General features: G+C 43.6%; 1 protein-coding gene across 5 annotated transcripts in view; it reads right to left on the bottom strand.

Annotated features, from left to right (window-relative positions):
• stau1 (staufen double-stranded RNA binding protein 1) overlaps positions 1-26,632 on the bottom strand; it is a 60,384-nt gene that overhangs the window by 19,179 nt on the left and 14,573 nt on the right. For 4 of the 5 annotated variants that reach the window (XM_086005400.1, XM_086005401.1, XM_086005402.1 and 1 more), the window contains exons 3-8: positions 25,669-25,793; positions 23,080-23,236; positions 22,624-22,759; positions 18,992-19,163; positions 16,780-16,878; positions 1,209-1,421 (exon numbers count right to left, since the gene is read on the bottom strand). In XM_086005400.1, coding sequence (XP_085861526.1) covers positions 1,209-1,421; positions 16,780-16,878; positions 18,992-19,163; positions 22,624-22,759; positions 23,080-23,236; positions 25,669-25,793 — 902 coding nt within the window. The remainder of the gene's footprint in view (positions 1-1,208; positions 1,422-16,779; positions 16,879-18,991; positions 19,164-22,623; positions 22,760-23,079; positions 23,237-25,668; positions 25,794-26,632) is intronic. The other variant, XM_086005403.1, reaches the window with a different exon arrangement.

Here is a 26,632-nt window from a genome sequence, read left to right as displayed (position 1 = left end):
GACCATGCATAGAAAACACATTTGGGACTTCGCCTCATGACTCCTGAAGCTGTTAAATCACCCACGGGGTTGCTGTTCTATGATCCATAGTACCTTACCCAAGTGCCCACAATTCACACAGGGATCTTGATAGCAAGAGAGAGCAGGATTTCCAACTGGACAATGTTAAAACTCAGCCCGATCTGGTCCTCAGATGGTATCCAGATACTTGCACTTCCATGAAGGACCAATGCACATCAGTCAGGTGCAAGAAATACAGTCAATGCTCCTTTCCTTAACCCAGGGCAAAGTGAATTCACCACTGCTGGTGGTCAGCCAGCTTAGCACCTCAGAACCAAGTCTAGAAATTTCTCCTCATCTCTATGGCTCATCTACATGCTGCCCCTCTGACATCGTCCAACATCATGTTAGGTTCCACATGTACACTGACGACACCGAGCTTTACTTGACCACCACCTCCCTCAACCCCTCCACTGCCTCGGATTTATCACGCTGCTCGTCAGACAGGAGCAGGAATTTTCTCCAACTAAATATTGGGAAGACCAAAGCCATTGTCTTCGGTGCCCGGCACAAACTCTGTTCCCTAGCCGCCGACTCCATCACACTCCCTGGTCACTGTCTGAAGCTGAATCAGACCATTCACAACCTTGGCATCCTATATGACCCCGAGATGTCCACATATCCACTCCATCACCAAGCCCACCTACTTGCACCTATGTAACATCACCCCATCTCTTTCCCTGCCTCAGCTCATCTGCTGCCAAAACCCTCATCCATGCCTTGGTTACTTCGAGACCTGACTATTCCAACACTCTCCTGCCTGGTCTCCCAGCTTCCACCCTCCAAAAACTTGAACTCACCCAAACCTCTTCTGTCCATTTCTTAACTTGCACCAAGTCCCGTTCACCTAGCACCCCTGTGCTCGCTGACCGACATTGGCTCCCGGTCCTGCAACACCTCAATTTTACATTTCTCATCCTTGTTTTCAAATCCCTCCAAGCCCTTGCCCCATCCTATCTCTCAGAGAACTGTGGCAGAGCTCAATCATCTCACTTGGAAGGAAATGCCACCAAATGAATGAAGCTGCAGTCTCGAACGAGTGAAGCTGAAACTTGTGCTTCAATAATGGCTACAAAATGATTTTCCATTTAACACCCAGGTATTTTTTCCAAATAATGTTTCTTTTCATACACAAAATATCTACACACCTTTACTATTGATTTGGTTTTCTTTTTTATGCGTGGTTTCACTTTTTCTACTGTGGGCAGCTGTGGAAGTTTCTTCAGTTCCTCTAGAACAGCTATTGCAGCAGCTTTCTTGGAAATTTTCTTACTCTTCCCTTCTCCTTCAGCTGAAAATTCTCCAACCATTACTTTAGTCACAAAACTTTTCATGTGAGGAGGGCCACTTTCTTTTATTACCTGTGAAGCCAAAAAAAAGTACTTAAAGCAGGTGATGTCTAATTTACTGGTTTCACAGACAACCCAGGGGTGCTCATTAGTTTCAGAAGTTTTCAGTAGCAATCTGCCTTGAAATTTCTCCCACCCCTATATCATTTTAAAAGGTTTTCTTCAAGGCAGCATAGTGACAATAAGCAGATTAGCTACAGAGATAAGGTATTATGCATTATTCATCTATTTGACTAGTGGCCAATTGGACTGACTGGAAAAACTTGTGTGTGAATGGCAGTAATTTGCATATTGGCAACTGGCAGAGGGGGGGGGGGGGGGTGGTGAGAGAGAAGCTCCAGCACAACACAGCACAGTAGAGTGACAACCTATAGATTTGTGCCCACTATGTGTGTTTATTGCCAGGGGTCACATGTCAGGTTACTCTCATGCTGAGAAACAAGGGAGTGATTTGTTGACCCATCCTATTGATCTGGAGTGTTGAACAAAATGAATGAGGACAAAAAAACACTGAGATCCTCACTCCTCATCATCCAATGAGAGCAACAAAAGGCAGACAGCCTGCTCTCACATCGATCAATATTGCTCGAGATAGCCATTATGATTGTTACAAGAGCAACACAGGGTTGACCACCCAACCCATATAGAAAGTCACCTCGTCAGATTAGCAGAGAATCACAAGTACAGGAAACTTTGTGCTATCCGGCACCGAGCTGCTGCCGTTCCCTCAAAACTGCCGGACACTCCAGAGTTAATGTTGAAAGATACGGAGATTCCGTATCTGACAACAAACTGTTGCTTAGCAACAGCTTCTAAAGACTCGGCTGCAGCTGCAAGCGTCTGTAGCTGAAGCTGTTGCTATAGCTACAGACCTTGCACAGCTTGACTGGGGAAAAAAAAAGCAAAGAAAAGAAACGAAAAGAATAAAAAACGGCTCCTGATTTTTGCCGGTGGCTCGAGCTTGCCGGACGGTTCGCCTCCGGATAACTCTGTTTCCTGTACAAATCTACAACCCAAGCATTCAGCACCACTGCAGTCACTCTCACCTTGGTCTTTCTTTACTTGTCCAGTTTACTTCCCGTCTATTTTGTGGACCACAGGTGATTTTATGCAATTAGCGAAAATATTTTTCTTCCTTGGTATTATTCTAATCGGCTTCAGAAAGCATTTTCTGGAGCTTACTTGTTCACAAGTATTTGCTCACCTTGTGCTGCTCATACCCAAGTTACTGATATCCACACAATGCTACTTAAAAGACAGACCAATTTGGCATTAGTTGCCATAAATAGGAATTATGCACAATATAGGAACCTTGTCTCTGTAGCTAATGAGTTACAGAATCCGGTGAACACAAAACTCTGCTAATCCCACTGAATAAAAAACATGGCCTTCCACTTCTCCGCAGAGAACATGCCCCCCACCTAGAAGAAAATGAAACCCCTCAGTTGTCCCCGCAGCAATGCAGGGCAGAAAATGGGCCAACTCCCTCATTCACTGAGGAGAAACAAACAAAGCCCTCCAGAACACCCACCCCCCTCTGATTGCATCATCACCCCTCCTCTTTCCCCTCTCAGGTCTCCCTTTCTCTCCTCTGTCCTCCTCCCCCACCTTGGTCCAATTATGCTCCGGTTCTCTAATCCTGCTTGATCCGAGAATTGCCCCTTGATCTCAACACCCCATATGTATAATTTAAAAGGAAATCGACTAGTTACCAATTAAACTCAGTACATAGGGCACACATTTCATTGTAAATTCATCTTTGCCTGGAGTATCTACTACTCCTGTAAATGTGCTATAATAGATATTTTTGATGTTCAAGATGTCACACTATGACACACAACAGCTGCTATTTTATAGAGTACATCACCTTGTGATTGAAAGAGCCTGGTGGCCAGAATGTACGAATTGCTCAAAACTTTTGCTAAAATTATTATTTTTTTGCTTCGTAACTAGAATTTCTAATGCTTACAATAAAATTTCACCATAACCGTCGCCAATCTCCTGTGGCATTGCACACCGCAAGTTGCAGTATATGGCCATTCTCTTTCCTGCAAGTTCATAAAGTTCTGTTGCTTTGCTGTTTATGTGCGCTCTCTCTTCTCCCTCCCTACCCCACCCCAGCTTTGCTCCACTTTTTTCTTCGTTCGGGTAGGAGCTGGTGGGTGGTATGTGTTGTATCCGTGTGTTAATGGAGACACGGAATGCAGGAGCTGGTTTAACAGGTGTTTACTGAACAAAGTCTGGAGGTGAACTAACAGATACAAGACACTATACAGGCTTATATAGCCCGAGTGGCCACTACCAGCATTACAGTACACAGGGGGCTCTTAAAGGCACATACACCACAATTCCTCCCCTTTTAGACAACCAGTACATAACATTTTAAGTAATCATTAATTAACATGTTTACAAGAACAATAATCTACACATTTGCTGCAGTTAATCAATTATAAGTCAGTCTCTTTGGAGGCTTCCTGACTCGGTCCGGATAACGCCTCGGTGGTGTAGTAGGTTCTTTTGGCAAGGTCGATTCGGCTTGAATGCCACTGTCGGGTTCATCTGGTTCCAGTATCACCGGATCGGAGGTAGATACTATGGGTATCTCTGCTTCATCATTAGGCGTATAGAGTTGTGGTGTAGGTTGTCCCTTTTCGGATGACTATGATCTGGTCAGCATGGCGCCTTATTATGCTTTCTCCAATGTCCACGGTATACATCAGCGGTCCTAGTCGTGTGCAAATAGTTCCAGGCTGCCATTTCTCGGTACGGTAGTCCCGGGCCAAAACTTGTTGACCTATCTGGAAGGTTCTAGTTGGCCTTTCATTCATGCCTTGAAATTGCCGGTTTTCTACGTCCCTTCTGATGTTTGGCTTGATCAAATCCAGCTGGCATCTTAGTCTTCTATTGAAAAACATCATGGCGGGAGTTTGGTTTGTAACCACGTGTTGCATTCCTGTATGCAAACAAGAAGTTATCTACCTTATGCTGTAGATTTATGTCTTCATTACCCATGGCCTTTATGGCCTTCTTGAAGGTCTGGACAAACCTTTCAGCCAATCCATTGGTGGCGGGATGGTATGGGGCGGACGTGTAGTGCTTAACCCCATTGTTTTTTTAAGAACTTCCTGAATTCTTCGGACACAAATTGCGGTCCATTATCAGAACAGATCTGTTCAGGCAACCCATTCCTGGCAAATATGGTCCTTAATACGTTGATGGTTTTTTCCCGTGGTGGTGGAGGACATCTTTATTACCTCCGGCCACTTGGAGTGTGCATCAACCGCGATTAAGAACATCGAGTCCATAAATGGACCAGCAAAGTCGATATGTACCCTTTGCCATGGAGATGAGGGCCACTCCCATGGATGTAGAGGGGCTTGTGGTGGGGCGTTTTGGACCTTCTGGCATCCTAGGCAGCTCTTGGTCATTTCTTCGATGTCTCCATCAATACCTGGCCACCATACAAACGCCCTGGCTAGGTTCTTCATTTTCACTCCACCCAGATGCCCCTCGTGAAGCTCCTTTATAACTTTATCCTGGAGTTTGGGTGGAATCATCACTCTGGATCCACACATCAAGGTTCCTCGGCACACTGACAGCTGTTCTCTTCTTTGCGAGAATGCTGGCAACAGTGGTTCGCCATGTGCTGGCCATCCCTTCACCGTTAAATCGTAGACTCGAGAGAGAGTCGGGTCATTTCTCGTTTCCTTTTCAATGGTAGAATTTGTTACTGGTAGACATTCCACTATGGTTGAGTGGAACATCTCCACTGGGTCCACTGTAGGTGCCTCTTCTACCGTTGGCAACGGTAGACGCGATAAACCGTCAGCATTTCCATGCTGTTTTGATCCTTTGTATTCTATGTCATATTGGTGTGCCCCTAAGAAAAGGGACCACCTCTGTAGCCTTTGCACTGTCATAATGGGAACGCCCTTTTTAGGGTTGAATATGGAGACGAGGGGTTGATGGTCAGTCAACAAGGTAAATTTTTGTCCGTGTAAGTAATGGTTGAATTTCTTCACTCCCCATACTAGGCTGAGTGCTTCCCTGTCGATCTGGGCATAGTTACGCTCAGCTGAGTTCAATGAGCGTGACGCAAAAGCTATCGGCCGCTCCGAGCCATCAGGGAATCTATGCGATAATACCACTCCTACGCCGTAAGGGGATGCATCGCACACCAGTCTGATTGGCAGTGATGGGTTGTAATGAGCCAAAACTTCCTTGGACGGGATCAAGCCTTTGCATTTATGGAAGGCACGTTTACAGTCTTCGCTCCATTTCCAATTTACTCCCGTTTGTAGAAGTTCGTTAAGAGGGTGCAGAAGAGTTGACAAGTTCGGTAAAAATTTATGATAGTAATTTATCAATCCCAGGAACGACCTTAATTGTGAGACATTTTCAGGTGCTGGGGCTTTTATGACCGCTTCAATTTTTTCAGGTGACTTATGCAACCCTGCTTCGTTAATTATGTGGCCACAATATAATATTTGTTTCTGGAAAAATTCGCACTTGGGGCGATTTGCTCGTAGGCCCCGTTCGCTCAGCCTAGTGAGCACCTGCTCCAAATTGGCACGGTGCTCGTTGTCATTTTCTCCTGTTACAAGGATGTCGTCTAGGTAGCATTGAGTCCCCGGGATCCCTTGCAGGACTTGCTCCATAGCTCTTTGCCAGATAGCTGGAGCTGATGCTACTCCGAAAACCAGTCAATTGTACTGGTACAGGCCTTTGTGTGTGTTTATCGTGAGATACTTTTTAGAGGCCTCCTCAACCTCCATCTGTAGATATGCCTGTGCCAAGTCAATTTTGGTGAAACGTTTCCCTCCCGATAGTGAGGCGAAAATATCTTCTATCCTTGGAAGAGGATACTGTACCGTGTGAAGGACCGGGTTTACAGTCACCTTGAAGTCCCCACAGATGCGAATTTTTCTCTGTTCTTCAGCTTTATCATTATTCAACGTTTTCTTCATGACCGGGACGATGGGTGTTGCCCACTCGCTCCAATCTATCTTGGATAACACGCCTGCCTTTTCCAAATTCTCCAGCTCTGCCTCGACTGCTGGACGAATTGCGTATGGCACCGGCCTTGCCTTAAAAAACTTGGGAATTGCCGCATCTTCCACTTTTATTGAGGCGGTGACGCCTTTCAAGGTTCCTAGTTCCTGTTGAAACACTTCTTTGGCGTTGGCCAAGATGTCTTTTAATCGTTCAGGTATGACGTCATCATCATTTTTTTTCTTACTGGTCACCGTCAGTGCCTGAATGGAGCGCCAGTCTAAACGTATCTTCCTGATCCATTCATGTCCCAGCAGCGGTGGACCACCATCTTGCAGAACGTATAAATACAACTTCTGTATTTCCTTGCCGTTGTATACAACAGGCACCCTTATTTTCCCTCTGGGGTATACTTTCTGCCCCGTATATGTTTTCAAGATAATGGATGTGTCTTTCAAAAGGTATATGCGGAAATAGCCGCTCGTAATCCCGTCGACTTATGACGGTCAGAGCTGATCCTGTATCTAGCTCCATTTTAACTGGGGACCTCGCTATCGTGAGGGTAACCCAAATGGTCTGGTAATCTTCTTTGGCAATTACATTATGTAATTTGAGACAGCTTAGTCTCTTGTTTCCGGAGTCGCTATTGCTCTTCTGGTCTTTGGAGCTACTGTCCGTCATCATTTGTACCTTTCTGTACTTTTCCTTATTGATTTTTTTTCTGTCAGTGGATTTTTTGTTTCCAGATCGGCATACACGTGCAATGTGTCCCATCTTTCCGCATTGCCTGCATGCTTTGTCCTTGAACCAGCAGTCCCTCTGGTCATGGGTGGATAACATCTCTCGAAACCCTGTGTCATTTCATGGGTGCCGAAGTCCTGTGGCTTTTGCTGTATCTCTGCAGCTCCTCTTGCTGCTGCTTCGTATGATACAGCCACACTGAAAGCCTTGTCCAGTGTTAAATCTTTCTCAGAAAGTAGCCTTTTCTGTGTTCCTTCACTTAGGAGACCGCAGACGAATTTGTCTCGAAGAGAATCTGCTAGTCCTGCCCCGAATTGGCAGTGCTTTGACAGCTTTCTTAATTCGGTGAGGTAATCAGCGTTACTTTCATTCTTGTGCTGATTCCTCCTGAAGAATTTGAATCGTTCCATTATCAGCAGCGGTGTTGGGTTTAAGTGCTCCTGTAGGGTATCAACAATCTCTTTAAAATTCTTGTCCATCGGTTTGGCTGGAGTGATTAAGTTTCGTAACAGCCCGTATGTCCTTGCGCCCATTAGATTTAGAAGTACTGATGCCTTTTTATCATCCTCTATTTCATTCGCTGTGCAATATACCTCCACTCTTTCCACATGTGGTCCAATCCTCTACATCACTATCGAAAGCAGTAATATTGCCAGTCTTAGGCATCCTGAAAAAAAAAACAATGGCTCCTCCCACGCTTTCCTTTCTTCCCTGCCGAGAAAAAATGGCGCCTCCCGCGCTTTCCACGCTGTTCTCCGCGGTTTTTATTTATACAGATATTTTTTAATAGTTGGAGACTCGTTCCCACTGGACTCGCTGGGACTTTTCCCTCCCTCTGCTTGGTCCGAACGCCGACCTGCTTTGCAGCGCTGGCCGTCTCCCGAGTGCTCCACCCTCCATCTGTTTGCCTCCGCCTTCGCTGCTCGGCCCCGCTGCAGAGCCAGCCGATCGAGCCCCAGCCCGCCACCCAGGAAGGATTATTGCAGTACCTGCCACCAGCCTGGCTAGCTGGTGAAACCAGAGTTTTTTCTTTTTTTCTTCGACCTTCGTCTGAGGAATCGATCTCCTTGAGGTGCTGCCGAATTGCAGCTAAGTCCGTTTCCAATTCGTCGCCACTGTTGTATCCGTGTGTTAATGGAGACACGGAATGCAGGAGCTGGTTTAACAGGTGTTTACTGAACAAAGTCTGGAGGTGAACTAAAAGATACAAGACACTATACAGGCTTATATAGCCCGAATGGCCACTACCGGCATTACAGTACACAGGGGCTCTTAAAGGCACATACACCACAGTATGGTATAGAAAAGGGACCACCAACAGCAGCAGGCTGCATTTGGGGTGGGGTTATCATGGAAAATGTGGCCCTCAGCACTCTAATCCCATTTCCCTCTTGCTCATCACGTCCTATACCCATTCTCCTTCTGACTACCCGTCTCATTACTACTCCTACCTCTTCAAATGACCTGACTCAGCCCATATCCTCCCCTGCCCCCTTGCATTCTTCACCTTCCATTCACTTGACCCCAGTCTCAATGCCAAGAGTGAGTGCCAAGAGACTGGCCCCTTCACCCTCAGTTTCCCTCCAGCTTATCCTCAACAAGGGTTGTTGGCATTCAAAAAGTACCCTTAAAAAAAATAATTAAGTTTGAACGAGCAAGAAAACTGCCCGTCTCACTCTTTCGGTCTCATAATCTGACACACTGGTATAAACAATTAACATTGACTTTTGTCCAATCGTCAAGTGGAGATCATTTTTTTTGTTGAAAACTCAACATTAAATGAAGAACGCACACACCCCCAACTTATGTGCCTCTTTCTTCCCCTCAGTGTAATATATATTTTACAGAAGGCAAAATAAAAGATCGGCGTGTAATGAGAACACTCCCTTACACGCAGAATTGGTGGCTTTTTTGTGACAAACGTCCAACATAAATTTTGCCAGAGTAAAACTTTTTAAATTTCTCCTCGTGTTTTTCAAATTATTTGAAGGTAAGCTTCCTGGCAAAAAGTACTACAGTAGAAGGTAAAGAAAATATCTCATCGCCAGTGCAGACTGGACAGCCCTGATGCATCCTGGGAAATTAAGTACATTGAACACACTCATGACAAAAATGTCAAATTCCAAGCTCAGGCACATGAGCAAGGCGGAGGTCTTCAAAGTAAAAAGGCAATTCAAATGGATAAATTTAAAATCATCCTTTGTGGAACATGGTAATTTTAAAAACTTTATTGTTAAACCCTTATTTTGAATTTTAGAAATTTCAGTTAAGATAAAAAAACAAAGCATCGAGGGAACCTGGTGGCCAGATTACACAACCTCGGTGATACATGCTCACACTGTGTGACACCACTAACATTGAAAATACCGATCAGAGTGGCACTTTTCGGAGGAACAGATGCTGCAGGTACGTGAGTTTTCAATAAACATGCAGTTCACGTAACAAATTTAATATATAATAAATGATAAAAAGAAAATTCAATGGATAAATCTGCCCAGAGTGGTGACTCAGAAAGCTGAATCTAGATTGCGGAATTTGAAATGCTCTTAATTTTCCAGGATGCATCAATACTGTTGAACGGAGTATTAATCAGGAAATAGTCGAGGCTTGTAATAACGGAACAGCTATAATTATGGGGGATTTTAACTATCATATTAACTGGACAAATCAAATTGGGCAGAGCAGCCTTGAAGATGAGTTCACTGTGTGTATTAGGGATGGGTTTCTTGAGCAGTATGTAACTGAACCGACCAGGGGGCAAGCAACCTTAGATCTGGTCCTGTGTAACGAGACAGGATTAATTAAAAATGTCCTAGTAAAGGATCCCCTTGGAATGAGTGACCATAACATGGTTGAATTCCATATTCAATTAGAGGGTGAGAAGGTTGGATCTCAAACAAGCGTGCTGAGCTTGAATAAAGGAGACTGAGAAGGTATGAGAGCGGAATTGATTAGAGTGGACTGGGGAAAATAGATTAAAGGGTAAGACGGTACATGATCAGTGGTGTACATTTAAGGAGTTATTTTACAACTTCCAAAAAATATATATTCCACTGAGGAAAAAAGGGTGTAAAAGAAAAGATAGCCATCCGTGGCTAAGTAAAGTAATTAAGGATAGTATCCGACTAAAAACAAGGGCATATAAGGTAGCCAAATCTAGTGGGAGGATAGAAGATTGGGAAGTCTTTAAAAGACAGCAAAAAATAACAAAGATTGATTAAGAAAGGGAAGATAGATTATGAAAGTAAATTAGCAAAAAATATAAAAACGGATAGCAAAAGTTTCTATAGTTATATAAAAAAAAAAGGGTGGCTAAAGTATATGTTGGTCCCTTGGAGGATGAGACTGGGAAATTAATGGTGGGAAACATGGAGATGGCAAAAACGCTGAACAAGTATTTTGTATCAGTCTTTAAGGTCGAGGACACTAAGAATATCCCAACACTGGACAAACAGGGGGCTATAGGGGAAGAGGAGCTAAATACGATTAAAATCACTAAGGAAGTGGTACTTGGTAAAATAATGGGACTTAAGCCGGATAAATCCCCTGGACCTGATGGCTTACATCCTAGGGTCTTGAGGGAAGTGGCGGTAGGGATTGTGGATGCATTGGTAATAATTTTCCAAAACTCCCTGGACTCAGCAAAGGTCCCGGCAGATTGGAAAACTGCTAATGTAACACCCTTATTTAAAAAGGGTAGTAGGCAGAAGGCTGGAAACTATAGACCTGTTAGCCTAACATCTGTGGTTGGTAAAATGTTAGAGTCCATTATTAAGGAGACAGTAACGGGACATTTGGATAAACATAATTTAATAGGACAAACTCAGCATGGTTTCATGAAGGGGAAGTCATGTTTGACAAATTTGCTGGAGTTCTTTGAGGAAGTAACATACAGGGTGGATAAAGGAGAACCAGTGGACGTAGTGTATTTAGACTTCCAAAAGGCATTTGACAAGGTGCCACACAAAAGATTATTGCTCAAGATAAAAAAAATCACAGGATTGGGGGTAATATTCTGGCGTGGGTGGAGAATTGGCTCTCTAACAGAAAGCAGAGAGTTGGGATAAATGGTTCATTCTCAGACTGGCAATCAGTAACTAGTGGTGTTCCGCAGGGGTCAGTGCTGGGTCCCCAACTCTTCACAATCTATATTAACGATTTGGAGGAGGGGACCGAGTGTAACATATCAAAGTTTGCAGATGATACAAAGATGGGAGGGGAAAGTAGTGAGTGAGGAGGACATAAAAAAAACCTGCAAAGTGACAGACAGGCTAAGTAAGTGGGCAGAGAGTTGGCAGATGGAATACAATACTGGAAAGTGTGAGGTTATGCACTTTGGCAGGAAAAATCATAGAGCAAGTTATTATCTTAATGGCAAGAAACTGGAAAGTACTGTAGTACAAAGGGATCTGGGGGTCCTGGTGCACGAAACTCAAAAAGTTAGTATGCAGGTGCAGCAAGTGATCAAGAAGGCCAATGGAGTGTTGGCCTTTATTGCTAGGGGGATAGAATATAAAAACAGGGAGGTATTGCTGCAGTTATACAAGGTATTGGTGAGACCGCACCTGGAATACTGCATACAGTTTTGGTGTCCATACTTAAGAAAAGACATACTTGCTCTCGAGTCAGTACAAAGAAGGTTCACTCGGTTAATCCCGGGGATGAGGGGGTGGTCATATGAGGAGAGGTTGCGTAGATTGGGACTCTACTCATTGGAGTTCAGAAGAATGAGAGGCGATCTTATTGAAACATATAAGGTTTTGAAGGGGCTTGATCGGGTGGATGCGGTGAGGATGTTCCCAATGATGGGTGAAACTAGAACTCGGGGGCATAATCTTAAAATAAGGGGCTGCTCTTTCAAAACTGAGATGAGGAGAAACTTCTTCACTCAGAGGGTGGTAGGTTTGTGGAATTTGCTGCCCCAGAAAGCTGTGGAAGCTACATCATTAAATAAATTTAAAACAGAAATAGATAGTTTCCTAGAAGTAAAGGGACTTAAGGGTTACGGGGAGCGGGCAGGAAATTGGACATGAGTCTAGGTTCGGAATGGTCATGGCCCTGTGGGTAGTGGAGCGGGCCCAGGGGCCGTGTAGCCTGGTTCTGCTCCTGCTTCTTGTGTTCTAATTCTGTGTTAGATTTCAGGAGATGGTTTTATTCCTGTTCCTGGCTGGGGTGGAAATCGCCTTTACAGAAGGTAAGTCCTGTAGAAAATATAGGGACAGAGTGATCTCCTGGAAGAGTTTCGATCGCCTAGATGGGTCAGAGAGGAATTTCCCAGATTTTTTCTCCCAAATTGGCCATTGGGTTTTTTAATCTGGTTTTTCGCCTCTCCCGGGAGATCACATGGGTTCGGGTGGGATGGAGAGTGATAGAAGATTTGAGGTTAGGATCAGATCAGCCATGATCTTATTGAATGGTGGAGCAGGCTCGAGGGGCCGATTGGCCTACTCCTGCTCCTATTTCTTATGTTCTTATGTTCAGTCAGATCTATCGACGGGATACATTTCTTTACCTCCTAGCACTTTTTGTCCAATAGCTTTAGTTTTATGTTCTATAAGCTTTAAAATGTCTTAATAAAACAGTGGTAGGGGGTGCAAGGAGAGAGAAAAGAAAGCGGCACACAGACAGCAAGAGTGTAGCACACTTGTGCGTACATTCCTGTCAGAGGTGGCCCACAGTTGTTAAATTAAATCACTTTTAAATTGCATATGCATAGCTGTTTCCTCTTTGCCACTGAAATCTACTTGTAAAAATGGGCAAAAAATTTCAGAGTGCAAGCAGCCTCAGCACATCACGCACACACTTCAGTAGAAACAGTGAATAGAAACACCAACCTTCTATTTTCTTCAATATTTGTATCCTGATCAATAGCTGGGAAAGTTCCTTACAGGGTAAGCCATCAGGACTTCAGACACTCAGCGTGCTAGAAGCTACATTTAGAACATAGAAATAGGAACAGGAGTAGGCCATTCGGCCCTTCGAGCCTGCTCCGCCATTCAATGAGATCATGGCTGATCTTCGTCTGAGATCATAGCTGATCTTACCAGTTCAGTACCCCGTCCCCGCCTTTTCTCCGTAACCCTTAATCCCCTTAGCCTTCAGAAATATATCCAATTCTCTCTTGAAAATATTTATTGAATTAGCCTTCACAGCCCTCTGTGGCAGGGAATTCCACAGGCTCACCACTCTTTGAGTGAAGAAATTCTTCCTCATCTCTGTTTTAAATGATTTGCCCGCTATTTTTAGACTGTGGCCCCTGGTTCTGTGCTCCCCGGCCATTGGAAACATTCTCTCTGAATTCAGCCTGTCCAGGCCTGCCATAATTTTATATGTTTCGATGAGATCCCCTCTCAATCTTCTAAACTCCAGTGAGTACAAGCCCAAACTATTTAATCTCTCTTCGTAGGTCATTCCCGCCATTCCAGGTATCAGCCTGGTGAATCGCCGTTGCACTCTTTCCATGGCAAGAACATCCTTCCGCAGATGGGGCGACCAAAACTGTACACAATACTCCAGATGCGGTCTCACCAGCACCTTGTACAGCTGTAGTAAGGTATCCCTATTCCTATACTCGAACCCCCTTGATATGAAGGCCAACATACCATTTGCCTTCTTAATCGCCTGTTGCACCTGCATGCTCTCCTTCAGTGACTGGTGCACAAGAACACCCAGGTCCCTCTGCACTTCCCCATCTCCCAATCTATTGCCATTTAGATAATAATCTACCCTCCTGTTTTTACCCCCAAAGTGGATAACCTCGCATTTATCCACATTATAGTGCATCTGCCACGTATCCGCCCATTCCCCCAACCTGTCCAAATCGCACTGTAGCCTCCTGACATCCTCATCAGAGCCCACCCCTCCTCCTAGTTTAGTGTCGTCAGCGAATTTGGAAATATTGCATCCAATTCCCTGATCCAGATCATTTATATATATTGTGAACAGCTGGGGTCCCAGGACAGATCCTTGCGGCACCCCGCTGGTCACTGCCTGCCACTCCGAAAACGAGCCGTTTATTCCAACTCTCTGTTTTCTATCCGCCAGCCAGTTCTCTATCCACGTTAATACTTTGCCCCCAATCCCATGAGCCTTAATTTTGCATGATAATCTTTTGTGTGGAACCTTATCGAAGGCTTTCTGGAAGTCAAGGTACACCACATCCACTGGCTCTCCCCCATCTATTTTACCAGTTACTTCCTCAAAAAATTCCAGCAGATTAGTCAAACACGATTTACCCTTTGTAAATCCATGTTGACTCTGTCCGATCCTTTCCCCATTTGTCAAGTGCTCCGCTATTTTATCCTTAATAATGGACTCTAGCATTTTGCCCACAACCGATGTCAGGCTTACTGGTCTATAATTCCCTGCTTTCTCTCTACCCCCCTTTTTAAATATTGGGGTAACATTAGCTACCCTCCAATCCACGGGTACTGTTCCCGAGTCAATGGAGTTCCGGAAGATGATCCTTAGAGCATCTGCTATCTCCAGGGCCACCTCCTTAAGTACCCTAGGATGTAGTTTATCAGGCCCCGGGGATTTGTCGGCCTTCAGTCCCCTCAACTTACCCAACACCATATCCCTAGAGATACTAATTTCTGTCAGCTCCTCCCTCTCATTAGTCCCTATGTTTGCCGATATTCCTGGGAGGTTATTTGTGTCCTCCTTTGTGAATACAGAACCAAAGTATGAGTTTAATTGGTCTGCCATTTCCTTATTCTCCATTATATATTCTCCCGAATCGGACTGCAAGGGACCGACTTGGGATTTTACCAGTCTTTTCCTCCTGATATACCGATAAAAGCTTTTGCAGTCTGTCTTTATGTTTGCTGCAAGTTTACTTTCGTATTCTATTTTCCCCTTCCTGATTAATCCCTTTGTCCTCTTTTGCTGTATCCTGTACTGCCCCCAATCTTCCGGTCTGGTGCTTTTTTTTGCCAGTTGATATGCCCTTTTTTTTGATTTTATGCTGTCCCTAATTTCCCTCGTTATCCACGGTTGAGTCACCTTTTTAGGTTTATTTTTATGCCAAACCGGTATAAACATGTTCTGGAATTCTTCCATTCTATCTTTGAATGCTTGCCATTGTCTATCCACTGTCAATCCCCCCAGAAACACCACCCAATCAATCTTACCCAATTCCCGTCTCATACCCTCGTAATTCCCTTTATTTAAGTTCTGGACCTTAGTCTCTGATTCAATTTCCTCACTCTCCATCTCGACTGAGAGCTCGATCATATTATGATCGCTCTGACCCAAGGGGCCTCGTACAAGAAGATTGCTGATAAGTCCCTTCTCATTGCACAATACCCAGTCTAAAACGGCCTGATCTCGAGTCGGCTCCTCGACATATTGGTCCAGATAACCGTCCCGAAAACATTCCAGGAATTCCTCCTCCTCAGAACTTTTACTAATTTGGGTAGTCCAATCAATATGTAAATTAAAGTCACCCATGATGACAGCTGTGCTCTTATCGCACGCTTCTCTAATTTCCCTTTTTATGCCTTCCCTCACCTCCATATTACTATTTGGAGGCCTATATATCACACCCACTAACGTTTTCCTCCCCTTGCTATTTCTCATTTCTACCCATACAGATTCCGTTTCATCCGAGTTAATATCCTTCCTTTCCATTGCATTAATCCCCTCCTTTACCAGCAATGCTACCCCACCTCCCCTACCTTTTTGCCGATCCTTCCTAAATATTGTATATCCCTGGATGTTAAGTTCCCAGCCTTGCCCACCCTGCAGCCACGTTTCTGTAATCCCAATCAAATCATACTTGTTTACCTCTATTTCCACAACTAATTCATCCACCTTGTTCCTAATGCTTCTAGCATTAAGATACAAAGCCTTCAGGCTTGCTTTTTTCACACTCTCATTATGAATTAGTTTGGCCCTTTGTGTTTCTCTCCTTTGCTTATTGCTTCTCACCTTTCTACCATCTATTTCTGACTTCATATGACTTCCCTCTTTTCCACTACCTAGGTTCCCATCCCCCTGCCAAATTAGTTTAAATCCTCCCGAACCGCCCTAGAAAATATTACCCCGAGGACATCGGCTCCCTCACAGTTCAGGTGTAGACCGTCCCCTTGGTACAGGTCACTCCTCCCCAAGAACTGGTTCCAATGCCTCAAGAATTTAAATCCCTCTCCCTTGCACCACTGCTCAAGCCACGTATTTAGCTTATCTATCTTACTCTCTCTAAACTTATTAGCTCGTGGCACTGGTAGCAATCCAGAGATTACTACCTTTGAGGTCCTACTTTTCAATGGCACCCTCCTTGCTGTAATTTCTATGGTTGACCGGGAAGGCAAGTGGTTTGGAATCTTGCGTAACTTCTGCCAGAGTGCCACAGTTTTGTGTGAAAAATTCCAGAGGCAGTTGAAACACAAATTTTGAGCTGACCCAAGCATTAAAACGGTTGCTCTAACCATGAAGCATTTGTGTTGTTTCCCCAACTACCATTCGAAGTCAACTACACTACAAGTTCCTCTACAGCATCTCAAAAAACACATTGCAAGGAGAAACTGCTCATTCCAACGTCAACATGGGAATGGGTTAACACAGCTGGGTTTTGCCAATAACCAGACAGTTTAACCCATTTGCAAATTCATCAGACATTTTATGAAAACCTTACTTCAAAGTTCACAGGCATATTTCTTTTCAGTGCAATCTCAAAAACTTGGCTTATTTCAGATTTATTGAGATCATCGTCATCTGGTTCTTTTCCGTTAACCTGCAAGGAAACGTACACGTCCTTACCAATCATGAAATGCCATAACGAAAGTTTTAAAATTGAGTCAGCATAACGCCTTACTTTCATAAAACTAGAAGTTCAATTATAAAAGATAGTCATTTTTTGAAAAAGATACCTTGAGTACAACATTAGGATATGTTTAAACAACTTAATTGTGGAACACTACAGCTCAGAAACAGGCTATTCATCTCATCAAATCTGCGGTGCTTTTATCTACAAGCCACCTAGTCTAATCTCACTCTGCTGCTTGTTCTTCAGAGGAAATGGGAGTTGGGGGCTGGGGAGAAAGAAAAAAAGGAGGTTGTAGGGCTCGAGGAGGTTAGAGTTCGGACGGTCAATGCCATGAAGGATTCAAACATAAGGGTGAGAATTTTAAATTGGAGGTGTTGGGGACTGGTAGCCAATGGATGTCAGCAAGAACAGGGGTGATAAGTGAGCGGAACTTGGCGCGGAATGTTATGGGCAGCAGAGTTTTGGATGAGTCAAAAAGTTTACAGACAGTGGCGAATGAAAGGGCAGCCAGGAGAGCAGTGGAGTGGTCAAGTCTGGAGGTGACAAAGGCATCGATGAGGGTTTCAGTGACAGATAGGGCGAGGTGGACAGAATGGAAGTAGGCATTCTTTGTGAAAGAGAATATGGAGTCAGAAGTTTAGCTCAGGGTTGAATAGGACGTAGAGATTGCAAACAGTTTGGCTCAGTCCAAGAGAACAGCCGGGGAGAGGGATGGATTGGCAGTGAGGATAGAGTTTGTGTGGGGACCAAAGGCAATGGCTTCAGTCTTCCCAATATTTAACTATGTGAAAGAGGCAGTGAAAGGGTCCAAAGATTTAGAGCTGGGTATCGTCAATGTACATGTAGAAGCTGACCCCATATCTTCAGATAAAGGGACCAAGGACAGATCCTTGAGGGTCGCCAGAAGTTAAAGTGAAGGGCTGCAAGAGAAGCCATTGCTGAAGATGCTCTGGGTACAATCAGATAGTTAAGAGTGGAACCAAGCAAGGGCAATCACACCAAGCTGGACTTTTTCTAACCACTCCTTTAATTCTTTTAGTGGTTATCGTAAATAATGTCCACTGCTTGGCAAAAGGGCACAAATTTATCACCATTTACCGGATCATAACTCTTCGTAATCTTGAAGGTGCCCATCAGGTCAATGTAACCACTCACCCTGGCAACATCCTACTGAATCTAAGCTACAACTTTCCATTGCTTCTGTACTCTTCCTATAATGGGGTACCTAAAACTGTACACAATACTCCAACTGCAGTCTAAGATCTTGAACAAGTTCAACATTATCTCCTCGTTATATTTTGTCCCTCGAGATAGAAAAACAAGGATTCAGTTTGCTTTTTATGGTACGATCCACTTGAGCTGTCACTAATAGCTGACAGTAAATGTGTCCAACACACCTGGATCCCACTGCTCCATTTAAAATCTTACCATTAATGGTGCATTTCATTTCCTATTCTTAGCTTAGTAGTGTAGCTGGGTCCCTCAGCCACTTTTTAAATAAACCTAGCTACAATTAATTGAAATGTTTAGAGTACTGATGCTGCCATCCACACATACTAAACATTTAGGGGGGGGGGGGGGGGGGGGGGGAGGAGGGAAAAGTGGCTCGTGCCCCCTTTGGGGCGATAACTTCTCCTTAGCGCCCCCGCGCCTGAAATTGAATGGTAGTGCCCCAAGTAGGAGGTGGGGTGCTACTGGAAGTACTCCCCCTCCCTCTTGGGGTGCTACCGGCTACCACCGCCTCTAACCTCCCGCTGAATTCCGTGGGAGACGTCAGCGGTGCCGCGCCTGGGCGCTAGTTGCTTTGCGCCCCAATGGGGCGCTAACGAGGCGCAAAGCAACCAAATTTGTGCCCCTTAAAGTTTTAATCAGGAAGAGGTCGTCTCCTGGGCAGGTAATTTAGAATTCCAGCTAAGTAGTGTAAACAGGCTTCTGTCTGGCTGCAACCCATACAGCAGCTATGATCGGAGTGCAGTACAGTATCTACAAGTGTAAATGTAGCATTACATTCAACAATATAGTCCACTTAACTCGATTTTTAAAACCAAGCTAAACTGCAATCAAACATGAAAATACTCACAGTTGGTAACTTGGATGGCAGAGTTTCATTTTGCAAGGCTTTGAGTGCTTTGGCAGCTGCGTCATGTTTAGCAGCCTGCCTTGATCTTCCTTTTCCCTGGAACTGCTGGTTTCCAATTACAAGTTCAACTTGGTAAGTGACTGGTCCAACAGGAGGGAAAGGGTAAAAATACCTTGGGGGCAGGGGGAGAAACAAAAACAATATTTACAAAATCTCAATTCACAAGAACACGTTGAAAAGTTTAGTTATACATTCATATCAGTATGCACTTTTGCAGGTTACAAAAGTAGCGACACAGGTTAATTAGGCCATTAAAAAAAAACAAAGCACTGGGCAGAGGGAAAGAATTGAAAAGCAGAGAAGTAATGTTAAACTTGTATAGAACCTTGATTAGACCACACTTTAAGTACTGTGAACAATTCTGGTCCCTATATTAGGACAGAGACATACTGGAGATGGTGCAAAAATATTTACTAGAATGATAGCAGAACTGAGAGGTTATACCCATCAGGAAAGATTGAACAGGCTGGGGCTCTTTTCTCTAGAAAATAGACTGAGGGATGACCTGATAGAGGTAGTCAAGATTACGAAAGGGTTTGATAGGGTAAATGTAGAGAAGATGTAGCCACTTGCAGGCAAGACAAGGGGTCACAAATATAAGATAGTTACTAATAAATCCAGTAGGGAATTCAGGAGATACTTCTCTACCCAGAGAGTGGTTAGAATGTGGAACTCGCTACCACAGCGAATATTTGAGGCGCATAGCATAGATGCATTCAAGGGGAAGCTAGATAAGCACACGAGAGAGAAAGGAATAGCAGGATAAATTGATGGGGTTAGATGAAGAGGGGTGGGAGGAGGCTCGTGTGGAGCATAAACACTGGCATGGACCTGTTGGGCTGCAATGACAATGTCATGATATATGTATACATTGCACCTTGCTCTCTTCCCACCAACCGCGCCCCACCCCCAGTAGTGTCCGCTTGCTTCAGCTGGTTGTGGATTGAATTTCCATTCCAGAATTTGAGCACATTGACCCTGAAATTGCGGTCGGCTGCGTAGCTAAGGAATACTGACCTCCAAAAGAGATCCGCACTTACCTGGTGCGAAGCTCCCTTCAAAAGATTGTGCCGTTTCGCTGCGGAGTTGAGCGCAGTGTAGTGGCCCACAGATCCCAGGATGCACTGTATGCGTGAGCGTATGTGGGGCGGTGCTCCAATCAGGAAACAGAAATCTCTGATGCCCATGAGTGATTTTTAGTCTCACTTGCCCCAGTTATTATATTTAATAAATAAAATCAGTCTCTCATTCTTGGTGGATTGTTTTCACCCTTTGCCTATTTGTCTCCGCGAGTTGTGTTGGGATCTGGAGATAGTTAGGTGGATAGAGATATTTATTTTGAAGATTTATCATGATGGGTGTATATTTAAAGCTGCTACATATCCCCCCTCCCCTTATGCTGTGTAAACAGGCTCCTGCGCCTGTTTACATCAGCCGTAAAACTTTCCTGCGTAATTCCTGGGCAATTCGCCCAACTCTGCGCCAGCAATAAGGATTCCACAGTCGCAGCTGATGATCTGCCAAGTTGGAACTTGACAGATCGCAGGTTCGGGATATAGCTCATGTGCAAATCCAGAACTTGGTCAATTTCAAAGACGGTATGACGGCGTACTCTAAAAATTCTGCCCCAATATCTGGGCTGCCACTGCAGTGTGGTAGAGGGAATACACCATTACCAGAAGGTGACACCTTTTGGATGAGATGTTAAACTGAGCCCTGTCTAACTGTTCAGGCGAACAAAAGATCTCATGATACTATTCAAAGAGGAGCCAGGAGCTTTTCCTACATCCAGGCAAACACCAAAAAAAAAAATCAATCTCACTGTTTTTGGGACCTTGCTGTATGCAGATTGGCTGTTGCATCTGCTTACATGAAAATAATGATTATATTCCAAAAGCTGTGAAACACTTTGGGATGTCCTGAGGACATGAGAATGTGCTTTACAAACGCAAATGTTCTTTGTCTCCACTGCACAACTGTAGAAATGCTTTTCTTTGAGCATGTGCTCCCCTCACCACTGCATTGCATTCAGACCTTCCCAAGCCATGCACCAACTATGTCAACTGGTTATTAGAAAATATTAGCAGAACTACACATCTAAGACCACTTGCTCAATAGAGAGTTGGATTTTCAGAAACACATGCTCACTTTCTAGCAGACGTCAGTAAACAGTGATCAAAAGCAGAAAGCAAAGCTGATCTTTCCCCAACCAAGCCCAAATGTAGCACATAATTGCACCTTGACTGAAAACAGCACAGAACAGGAATTGAACATTGGAATGTTTAGTTTGTATGGTGTTGGTTTTTATACCCACTCGGCTACCAGAAGACCTCTCGCTAGATATGGGATGGCAGGAATGACGTATGGAGAGAGATTGGGTCGATTAGGCTTATATTCGCTAGAGTTTAGAAGAATGAGAGGAGATCTCATTGAAACTTATAAAATTCTAACAGAACTAAACAGACTAGATGCAGGAAGGATGTTCCCGATGGCAGGGGAGTCCAGAACCAGGGGTCACAGTCTAAGGATAAGGGGTAAGCCATTGAGGAGAGATGAGGAGGAATTTCTTCACCCAGAGAGTGGTGAACCTGTGGAATTCTGTACCACAGAAGGCAGTTGAGGCCAATTCATTAAATATATTCAAGAAGGAGTTAGATATATTTCTTAAGGCTAAAGGGATCAAGGGATATGGGGAGAAAGCAGGGACAGGGTACTGAGTTTGGATGATCAGCCATGATCTCATTAAATGGTGGAACAGGCTCGAGGGGCCGAATGGCCTACTCCTATCTTCTATGTTTCTATATCTCATATATTCCGCCACAGTCCTTGAATATTAAAACTTCAAATCCATCACCACTCCTTCACAACCAGGGAGGCACTGAAACATGATGAAACTGAACAAGAACTGTATATACATACAGGTAGACTACCCTTTATCCGAACTTCCGAAAACCGAAACCCTCTAAAAACCAAAGGTTTTTTCAGTCAGCGTAAGTCGTGCGCACGACATGACCAGAGTGGCGCACGACCCCCCGCGGACCCCGACCCCCCCGCGAACCTACGCTGAGCAGAGGGTCAGCGTAAGTCGTGCGCACGACCCCCCGCCGAACCACCTGACTCTCTTCCAAAGGCTCGAAAGCAACGAGAGCTCTGAGCCCACGGCGGTGCCGGCCCCTGTTCCGGCCGAGCACGACGACCTGTTGGTGGAAATGCGGAACTTCATTGCATTCCAGGCTAGCAGCGACGGACAAGCCACGACTGCGGACCCCCCCGCGGACCCCCGCCGACACCGACCCCCGCGCGGACCCCCCCCCCCGCCGGACCCACCTTCCGAAATCCGAAATCCGAAACACGGCTGGTCCCGAGGTTTTCGGATAAAGGATAGTCTACCTGTATCTAGAGAGCTCTTCTGGTAGCCGAGTATTAAAAATATACACCATACCGACTAAACATTCCAATGATGAAATAAATCCACAGTTGCTTATACGGGTAGCTAAGAATGGATAAATCATCCTAGCTGTGATAGGCAGAGTAGAACAAAATATAGCCGAGTACAGAGATAAAATAAATACCTTTGAGGATAAGCATTGTTTCTCAGCATATTGTAACTTGGCCTTAACCCAGGATAAGGATCAATTGGTCTGTAGGTCGGTTTCTTTCCCATTTTCATACACAAGGCATTCAGCTCTACTGTTGGCGTAACACTGTCTAAAAATACAAATAAAATTTGGTTAATTTTATGTCATCCCCGAGTTCAAAATTGTGTATGCACTGTTCAACTTGCTATACAATAGCTGACTTAGGAGTTGCATGGTTGTGTGAACAACTAGCAAAAAGTGAGTGAAAATAATCCACCAAATGAAGTTCACTATTTTACTTTAAAAAAGTGCCTGTACTTTTACATTTGACCTTATATTTTGAGAGACCACTCTCTACTGATGGTTTTAACCTTTACTTTTGTCAGAGTTTGACAAACAGCGATCTACGTTGCTTCTTTCAGTGGCTGTTCTACTAAAACTAATTTTTACCAGGATTTTTTGAATCATTACGTGGGGGACGAGGTGGTGGTTTTGGGAGACTGGTTTCCACTAAGGCCTTTGCGGCTGCTGCATGCTGAGCCTTTTTAATGCTGCTTCCTTCAGCTTCCCAGTGCTGGTCGCCAAGTGTCAGCTGCACTGTAAAAACCTAAAAGCAAAATTTATAAGATGTCAAAAAGTTCCGTGCAAACCATTCTAGGATTTAACTTTAATTTCCATTTAGTGTATAGATTGCATTTAGGTTGTATATTAAAATGAAAGCAGTTAAACATTACCATTAAATCTCACCAACTGCACTTAAAAAATATTATGGGTACAGATATAGATATTTTAAAAAATCAAAACTGTTTTTATTATTTCTATAAAGAATAGTGCTGTAAGTATTAGAATGTCAAAGTTTATCTTTCAGATATTGCTCGCTAACTATATAATCAAAAAGCCATTATGGCATTCAAGTACAATATGCTTTACAATTTTAAGAAATGCCACTTCTGACTTACAAGACAGATAGATGTTAGCTACTGATTAAGGTAGGCTCGTGCCAAGATCAGATTACATTAGTCAAACTAATTTCTTGCAATTCAAATAAAAAATATTCCCCCTCAATAGCTCTCCCTTTTCTCCCTTTCTTTCCAGAAACTAAGGAACCTTGCTGAATAGTTCCATGGGAGACAGAAGCCTTCAAGACCATGCCCAATTGGCGATTCTTCACATAAATCTAGACAGCAAGCGTCAGCTGGCTATTCAACCACAGAGCATCATAGCCAACCCTTGCCCTCAACTGACTACTGTGTGTGCACTTTTCAGCAGGGATCACTAGACAGGAAACAGGAGAGGGAACCCTGGATGAATTACCTTCTCCAGGTAACTTCATACCAGATGACATAGTACAGACCAGGAACTGAATGAGGCACCTCTTAGCCTGTACAGCTTAATGCAAATTCCCCACCAAGCAGTGATAAAAAATTAGTACTCCTTTTATGTAATTTGATTTATTTTGTTGGCTTTATTCTTCTCTCCCTTTATAGCCAGAGTGCAGAACAGTATATTTCCCAAGCAATCAATATTATTCCTTTGATACCCACCCAGAAAGTGGTGCCTTAAAGTACATAATACAGGAACATTTAAAATTGTCCTATGGTTGGAATTTCAGTTTGACCCAGTAGATGCATCAGCTGAAAATTAAAAGCTGCATCAAGCTTTTAATTTTCCGATGAAAGTCTAGTCTGTAGTCCTCCCAATATAACCCATGGTTGGGAATGGAAGCTTGGGCCTCCCTCCCAACTATATTTACTGTACAAGGCAACTTTATGGGTAGAGGAAGGGCAGAAAAGCAACCTGTCAAAAGGTATTAGCATGTGACTGAATGTTTTGTAAACTGGCTGCAGAATTCCTGGGACTGGTAGAGTGCTATGCGGCATATGCTGGGGAACCAATTCCATCGGGTCTCCCCCCCACAAAACACAGGGAAATTCTGACAGGAAAGAGGATGGGTGTCTGCCTTCTTACGCTGAGTAGAGCAATTAATTGCTGATGGGAAAGTGGAAAACTCAATCTGTATTTTTTTTTTTTTTTAAAAAGCTTACACTGCCTTTGAAAAAGAATGGCCCAACCCCTCCTCTAGACAGAGCTGTAATGGATCATTCCAAATGGAAGGGATATAAATGGCACAGGCACCTACCTCTATGCCTATGACCCATTCCCAGGATTTAGGGTATGATTAACGTTCGAGCTGACAGACAAGTCTCACCTCCCATAACTCTGGCAGTGGAGAGGAACTCCAAGAATTTCAGGCCCATTACGTTTTAACTTACTGAGGTCACTGTCATATGCTTATAAAATAAGCAACTGTGGTTTCAAGAGCAATGCAAATTCTGAGAAGGGAAAGTTGCAGTTTGATGAAGTCTGTGACATCCTCGTTTGGAGTCCAAATGGAAGTCTATGGTGTAATGGTCCAAATTCCTAAACCAATTGGAAACTTCAACTCCCATGTAGCCGGGAGCAATTTTACAATTTCACTTTTGTAGCAAAAAGCCGTATAGCCAGTCACTTCTACATCACCAACTGCAATTGTGGCAAGCATTAGTGTGCGCATAGAAATTAATAACCTACCTCTACTTAAGAAAAATTGGTTCTCTCGCCAACACCAAGGTCACTGCACTGCAAATCTACATTTCATTCACCCTCACCTAGTAATAAGAATGTACAGGTTCATTTAGATACTTGAGGACATGTACTAAATACTTAATACTTTGTAAGTACATCTCCCAAGGTCCCAAGTTACATTAAGTTATTTGGGAGATTTAAAGGAAAAGCGCACTCTACAACATACCCTAATATCCAGGCGGAACTGATATTTGGATACAAATAAATGAGCAACTGAACCAAAACTAAATTTAGGGCATTGTTGCCACAAAGCCTTTGCATTGCTCTTACCCAAAATCTCCTTAGAAATTCCAGCACTTTCAACTTAAAAGTTGCAGAACACACACATCAATTTGAGATAACCTATTCAAAACTTGGGGAATGGACTCCAATCAAAGCACAAGAGAGAAATATCAATTAATATTTTCTACTTACCTTAGCATGAGCTGGACCAAGTTCATTTAAAAGTTTGTATTCTGGCTGAATCTTGTTGAAACGGGCTAACTCATTCACAAGACACATGGGGGTTTTCTCTTTGGGGTTTGCCATGTTTGAAGGAACTGAAAAAGAAGTTACATTGCATCAACCAACACATTTATTTTTGTACTGCTTACAAATATTACCAGTACTGATTAATTTCACCAAGAAGAACTTCATGGAGCAATGGATTTTAAGACACATGCTGATATTTCCTTATTAACTCAAGATAGATAGATAGTTAACACCTTATCAAAAGGTTAATGTTTTCACTGGAATAATCTTTGAATCCCCAAATAAATGTGTCTAAGAGAACTATTTAGGCATGTGGGTTAGGCACTTTTGCCACCAACATTTACACAACTACAGCCAATGCTGCTCTGGTACAACTGATCAGAAAAGTGGTTGACATAGGATGAATCTCCCACAAAGATTTAGCACACTTATGATTCAGCATCTCTTCTGCCATCCTCCTCAAAATGCCTTTCCTGCATATAAATGGACAAGTAGATTAAGTTTCTTATGAACTGAATGAAATCTGAAATTTAATTCCTGCTGTATTTAGGTTAGCATAGCCTACATTTAATAATTAACCTCGATCACAATAAATTGCTCACAGCAATTTTTGTGTTATCAGAACAACAGAATATACAGTCAGATCACTTCCTACAGGCTAAACCACTTGTTTAATCTGTAAAATGGGTCTAGTAGCAAAAAGAAAGTCAAGATATTATACAGCAGGGCTGTCCAACTGCATGTGCACCATCCCCTCCCTAGCCAATTTGCTGGTTAGTCCAGTATGAATTTTGTGGCCGGGTAATTTGGAAACGGTTGTTCTTCATGACTTTGCTTTTTTGGTGTATAAACCCTGAATCAGATCATCAAGATCTGTTAGTATCAACATACAAATTAATGAGAGCAT

Source organism: Somniosus microcephalus, chromosome 13, assembly GCF_052327205.1.
Source record: "Somniosus microcephalus isolate GS21.2 chromosome 13, FLI_Smic_1.0, whole genome shotgun sequence".
In the NCBI taxonomy this organism is placed as follows: Eukaryota; Metazoa; Chordata; class Chondrichthyes; order Squaliformes; family Somniosidae; genus Somniosus; species Somniosus microcephalus.
The sequence above is the reverse complement of the archived record's forward strand: the minus strand, read 5'-3'. Positions and strand labels throughout refer to the sequence as shown.